Here is a 6,871-nt window from a genome sequence, read left to right on the forward strand (position 1 = left end):
ACATATCTGAAGATACACAGAATGATATCAAAGGGATCATTGACATATGTACAAAACATAAAATATAAAAATATAAAAATCATTAAGGTGATGAATTTGAAAAACTTCTTGTATTCTACTAAACTGACCATAAGCAACTAATGCTGTGAATAACACTAGCTGCCATCCCAAAGCTTACACCTCTGCCGAACATCTCCACTGATTCTTCAAGTGCTTGACAGCTCTGGCTGCTTCAAGAGATCAGACACCAGATATACTCAACAGGTCCAGATACTGAGTAGCACAGTGTCCACAAAAACACCCTCATTCTGACTGCTGTTTTTTGCGACTCAGATCTCATTCTTGAGCCCAGGAATGCTGCAGAGGCAGTAGGCTCTGCTATGCAGGGCAGAAGGATGCTTTGATGGGCTTCTAGCAGGCTAAGGAGTGGTGCTGATAGGGTGACCTAAAAGTTCTCTAGAGTGATGATAAGGAAGATGACTGAATTGGCCAGGGTTAAGAGTTAACTTCCAGAATGCGAAATTTAAAGGATKTAGGAGGATGGGAAACAGAGAAATCCATTTTGGATATAAGAGATTCCCCTGGATAAATATCTACTGCTTTTGTTAAATACCGATATTGTAACTTCGGTTCTGCATAGCTTAGGTTGCTTTTTCAGCAAAAAGATGATGCTGCATAGGCAAATATTTTTCACAACAGCACAAAGAAGTACAGAGAAACTTGACACTGTTTTTGTACAAAACTGTCCTTTTAGAAGACAAGAATGGCAGATTATTACCACTTGTCAGCTATAAACTGTCAAAATCCTTATTCCTGCAACAGAATATATGCGTACAGTTAAACTTTTGTCAATCAAACTCCCAATCCTGGCAGGATCCACTCAGAAATGTCTGTATTACAATGCTTTCCACTGGCAGTTAAACAATACACTTCGAACTCAACATTTTCAAAACTAAATTCTCTATTTCTACAATTGGATATTCAGCTTTCACTGTGTAGAACTGAATCCATGTGGCCATTCGCTAGGTGACCCATGCTCAGAATCTGAACGCTAATTGAAAAAAAAAAAAAGAAGGCTGATGTTACCCAACTGATGAGAAGTAGAGTAAGTCCTTCCAYTTTTAACTCCTGATTTAATTTCGCCAATTTTAACAAAATAATTCAAAATCTATCATAAGTGTGTGCTTTGGAAAACCATGGATAAAAGAATACACATTTAAATGAAGCAGGTTAAGATCAATAGCCTTTTATCTTTACATTTAAATTCTCMATGACCAAAACCTCACATCCACTCTGTGTAGTGGCCTATATAAAATGAAATAATGARATCAGTAGAGTTCCAGCTAGCACCACAATATTTGACATTTCAAATACTGCAACATTTCACATAAACTGCCAAATTCCGCAGAGACAAAGTACTTTAATGGGCATAGATATAAAATGAGATCTGACCTCCAAGGAAAGCCCTTCCATTTCAGAGTTCAGTGAGATTAAAAGCCTGATGTGGGGACAGAACTTGCACTACAGCAGTAAGAGGTGTATCTCCTCAGTGGGCACTTTGTAGATGTCATTCAGACCAACCCATTAACTGTYTGTCACAAACACTACATTCAGCATGAATACCTTTACATTTAATTTTTAAAAGTCCCAAATGAACATGTTCTGGGCAGGTTTCAAGAAGCTCCTTCTTCTCTTTCAGAAAAAGAGATTGAAAAAAGTGGGCCAAATATTGTAGAGAGGAGTAACCTACTAAGTGTTACATACTAGGCATAGAAAAGAGCCTGAGGAACAAGTCAGATCATCTAGAGATGTCTGAACAGTTGAAAGAGAAGCACTGTCATTCACTTACATCTTCTCTCCCACAATACACTGCCTGCACCATTGCAGTCCCACGCACTCCATATGCAATGTGTTCCTCTGCCTTTTAAAATCAGTCCTGCTGCACACTTCCCTTGCTCTCAGATTTCCTTGCACTCAGGTCTCATGAAATTGCACAGCAGTGCTATGCCTCTTCTCATGTCCCAGACCAAGCTGGTCAGCCTGATGTGCAATCTTGTGAGGTCCCAGAGGAAGGAGGCTGTGGTAATAAACAGCAGCCAGGGCAGATACGCTTTCTGTCCGGGCCCTACAGTCAGAGCAGAAAAGAAGCCTCAGAAAGAGTATTGTCCTTCTGCAGCATCTCTGTGCACTGTGTGTCCCAATATATTGGTAGAAAAACATCAGGCTCATGCAYTCACTGTAATAGGACAATCAGCTCAGAAACACACACCACATCGTGGCATCTTGTTGGTCTGAAAAGGAAACCAAGATGCCTCTCGGCCACGGAGGCAGAAAGCTCAGATAATGGCATGAAAGACTGTAACACCTCTGCAAACTCTCAGTCACTGTTCCAGTGGCTCAGTCCAGGGAACCACTCTGACCACGTGGCTTCCCTGTGTACTCATTCAGCAGACCACTACTGCAGTTACAGGCAAGAAAGGGTCTCTKAGGATGTCTGAAATGTAATTTAAAATTATTGTCCCTTTACTGAAACTACAGCATAGGATTGACATCCAAAATGCTGTTTTGCCTCCCATGTGGTGTACTGTTGTTGGGCGCTACATCTTTTTTGCTGCAKCTCAAAGCTAGTCAGTCAAGCCCGTAGGACAAGCCAGTTATTAAAAGAAAACCTAAGCTGTGCTAAAAAGCTGTAATGTCTTTGCAAATGGTGATGCAAGAAGCCATTTGAACTTCCACATCTCTTCCTCATTCATCTGACAATGACATTGCCAGAAGGAAGTGCAGCTATGAAGACACAGACAACCAAGAAATGGGATAGAAACTTCACTGAGATAAAATGAGAAGAGACAATGCTATCCAAACAGGAGGATGGGACCACCATTCCAATGGGCTCTCACGACTGTTTGCACAAAGTGAGTGAACAGAATTAAAAGCAGGAGTGACAGATTTCTCCAAGGATGCACAATGAAGCAACACTAGAAGTATCAGAAAAAAGATGCACCTAAAGAAGACAGAATGCAGAATAAAACATTCCTGAACACAGTGAGAACAGGGAGGTTAAGAAAAGTATAAAGTATATGCATCTTATCTTTTGTRGCAAATAAAAATGATACATTGTTTCTGCCAAAACAATATTTTATCTATTTCTGTCCAGGAAGCACTGATTACACTGTAACAGAAATTAAAGACAGGATGAAAACAAACATCTTTCCTAATGCATAGCATCACTATGCATGACGAACGACAGATCCTGTGAAGTCTCACCAGCTGAAGTAACCCTGACTCATGCAAAACCTTCCAATTGATTCATTGGGGAAAAATGTTGTATTAGCCTGAAACTCTGAAAATGAGCAGAATGGGAATCCCATCTTCACATGTGGTCAGTATTACTCAACAGACTGGATCCTTTAGGGCAGTCAGTTAACTTTCTGGAGAACGTGTTAAGCTTTGAAATATTTAGAGATTGTTAAGCCAGTAGCTGCAGTATGAGGGAATGAGAACTGAGCTAAACTGACACTTACTGAAATAAAGCAGTCTCCTCCCTCCCTTGCCCAGAAAAGACACCAAACCCACAACATAAACTGTAAAATTTGTTCAAGAAATCAGTTTTCAAGGGCAATACATTTCTTGCATAATTAACTTCTTCAGAGGAAAAAACAACCATAGAAACAGCAGTGGCCATACTTCAAAATAAGGGATAGACTTCAGTTTGTGCTGGAAATGTTTGCACAGCAGCCTCAAAAAAGAACATGGAAAGAAATAAAACATACTGCAATGATCCAGGTGAGATTATGCACAATCAAATCACAGAAGATAGCATTTTCTACTAGTTGGAGTCACAAGACATTGTTTCTATTCTAGGGCATACCTCACTTCTGTTTGACCTTGAGTAATAAATGATGTGTACCTGCTCTGGGCATCCATTTTTCCAATGTAAAAAGATGCAGGATCCGGCCTGGTGATGTGTTAACTAAAGTAATCCTGTATTAGAATGGGAACTCTCATCAGTAGATGCAAATTTTTCACAGGCATGACTACACATGGCCACAGATCATTATTATATTACAAAGAGCAAAAGAGAAAAATATTTTAATTAAAATTTCTAAAATTTTTATTAAAATTAAAGACTAAAATTATTTTTATTAACACTAAACAGTCATAATTGCTTTGCTTCTCCATTTCTTTCACTATGCACTTAAAATTACAATGTGATAACAATAAACAAATACTATGAAAGGATGTCTAGCTTACTGCTGAAAACATCAGCAGGAGGGCATAGAATTTGGATTCGGGATRTTCTGGGTGACTGTGTCCTATTGTGGCTGTGTCAAAATAACCCCCCAAAAATTGTTCTCAAACCACCCACTAAAGGGATTCCGCAATACATGCAGACCTGTGCTCAGCCATGGGGAAGTTTAACTCTTTATTTCCGCGTAAAGTACAACTCTTCAGCAAAGAAGCAAATGGAGAAGAGGGCTTTTCCCTTCTTTGCATTGCCTATCAGAAGGCATCGGGAGATTGCACCTGCCCTTGGAACTGCAAGGACTGTTTCATTGATTGCTTTAAAGGATGTAAGACAAACAGAAGGGGAACATAAATGGAGYTGCAGAGTCCAGGGTGCTATCTCATATAGCTGGCATGTCACAATACCATCCTAAGCACAGACATGAGCACCAGAACAACTTGAACTACAAGGACAACTTGCACCTTTGTGCAGAACCTCGCAGACWGGTGCTGCTGCACCTGTGTGTAGGACTGGGGTGCATCTACCAAAAGCAGACTGGCCCTGAGTACTTGTGCRCTTTCCTCATGCAGAAAATGCTGCCAGAAAGAAAAGTTATGGTTATGTTATTCATAACACAACCATTTTACGGTTATGTTTCTTCGGACAGAATCCTGTCCAAAGAAACATTTAGCACTAATGTTTAGTACTGTAAGAATTTTTGTTTAAGGCAGTCAAAAAAATCAACAGATTTAACATTCTTCTTGCCTTTTCTGGATTTTCTGGACCCACGTCCTCCATTAAATGGATTTCCTTGGGCTCTGACTGCAATGACCAGTATTGGATCAGGCAGAACTCCTTGTTTTTACAGCATTTATTTACTTGTAGCAGTTGTTCCCTTTCCCAGGAGAAAAAGAAGCCAGAAGCTCTTGAACTTGGAAAACAATGATTAAGAGAGGAAACAGAGATCGGATGTGACAAGAGAACAGAACGCAATATAAGAAATGCTTGCTCAGATACAGCACTGACCACTTGGTAACAAAAAAATCACAGCAAGCGGAATCAGCAGCATTAATTATTATCCTATAATCAGTGGAAGCCCTGAATTTTCAGCAGTGACCRGGTAAAATCCTGACTACCAAAATCAACAGCACACTGAACCATAATCACATCTTACACTTGCAAAAGAACCCAGCTTCAAAGCACCAAAATATACAACACAGATTTCCAAAAGACTACTTGCCTCTGTACAGTGGGATCAGTAAGTCTGAGTGCCTCTGAAAATCTGGTTGCTTGCATGCAAAATATAACACAGTACCACTTATTACTATAAAGCACCTTATTCTATTTCAACGAATACTRTTCATTTTCTTACCAACTTCATTTTATGGAAATATCCTTGAAAAGCCCAAGGTAATTCCTGCCAATAACTCAGTACCAGGCAACTAACTACTGATGCTCCCAGCATGCCTCCCCCTCCTCCCCCAGTGTGCCCTATTTGCAAGATCCTGCCTAGCAGAAGAAGCTCGTCCTGCATGCTTTGTGCCTCCCTGTTCTTGCCAAAAGAGGCATCTTTATTTAGGAGAAGCATGCCATGGAGCCAGAGCCGCAAGAGAAAGGCGCCCTGGGACCGTGCTCCCTAAAAATGCCCCAAGACTGCAACCTGAAAAGGATTTTTTTTTCTTCTTTTCTTCTTCCGAGAGCCTAAGCACCAGTGACTGCCCTGCTGACACCGAGCGCGGGCAAGGGCGCTTCCCTCCCACAGAGGCCGGCGCGACGCCGCGGTGACAGGCGGCCGCGGKGCTCCCTCCCTCCGCCCCTCGCTCCGCGGCCGCCCTCACCTCCATGCCCAGGCGCTGCTTGAGCACCAGCGCGGCGCACAGGTAGCCGGCGCGGCCCACGAAGAGCTCGTCGGAGCCGCACTCGAGGAAGGAGAGCGGGGCGCAGACCTCGCACAGCTCCCGGAACTTGCCCAGCGGCCGCGCGAAGTCGGGCAGCCCCAGGGCGCGGTAGACCAGCGCCGCCACCGCGTACACCCCGGCGCCGCCCAGCAGGAAGGCGGCGCGGGTGTCGGCGTCCGCCTCGCCGCCGCCCTCCTGGTAGCGCACGCAGGCGTCCACGACGCGGCGGGCCGCCCGCAGGTAGGCCTCCCGCGACGACGCGAAGAGCGGGCACTGCGAGACGTGGTACAGCATGTAGGCCACGCCGGCCACGCCGCCGTACAGCCCGCCCTGGCAGCCGCGGGCGCCGCCGAGCGGCGGCAGCTCCCGCAGGATCCGCTCGATGGTGGCCGTCACCAGCGGCACCGCCGCCTCCTTGCCCGGCGCAGCCGCCAGGCTGCCCTGGTAGTCATCGAAGCGGTTGGCGAAGCAGCGCTGGCTCGCCATGCCCCCGCCGGCGCGGCGCGGCGCTCTGCGCAGCGGGCGGCGGCGGCACGGAGGCAGCGGGGTCTGCGGAGGGAGGGAGCGGGAGGAGGAGGAGGGAGAGAAGCAGGGAGGGAGGGAAGGAGAGAAGCAGGGAGGGAGGGAGGGAGCGCGCGGGCGGCGGCAAGGGGGCGCCTCGCGCCGCCTCCGGCAGCCGTTGGCGCGGGCAGCCGTCGGGGCAGTAGCTGTTGGCAGCGGCAGCCGTTGCGGCCAGTAGCCGTTGGCG

The 6,871-nt window shown here is 45.2% G+C and overlaps 1 protein-coding gene across 1 annotated transcript in view; it reads right to left on the bottom strand.

The window, feature by feature from the left end:
• LANCL3 (LanC like family member 3) overlaps positions 1-6,609 on the bottom strand; it is a 31,616-nt gene extending 25,007 nt beyond the window's left edge. The window contains exon 1 of the mRNA XM_085319449.1: positions 6,064-6,609. Within this exon, the coding sequence (XP_085175575.1) occupies positions 6,064-6,609 (546 nt within the window). The remainder of the gene's footprint in view (positions 1-6,063) is intronic.
• Between the last annotated feature and the right edge of the window lie 262 nt (positions 6,610-6,871).

This window comes from Rhea americana, unplaced genomic scaffold, assembly GCF_003343005.1.
Source record: "Rhea americana isolate MKP2758 unplaced genomic scaffold, rheAme1 scaffold_59, whole genome shotgun sequence".
NCBI classification, from domain to species: domain Eukaryota; kingdom Metazoa; phylum Chordata; class Aves; order Rheiformes; family Rheidae; genus Rhea; species Rhea americana.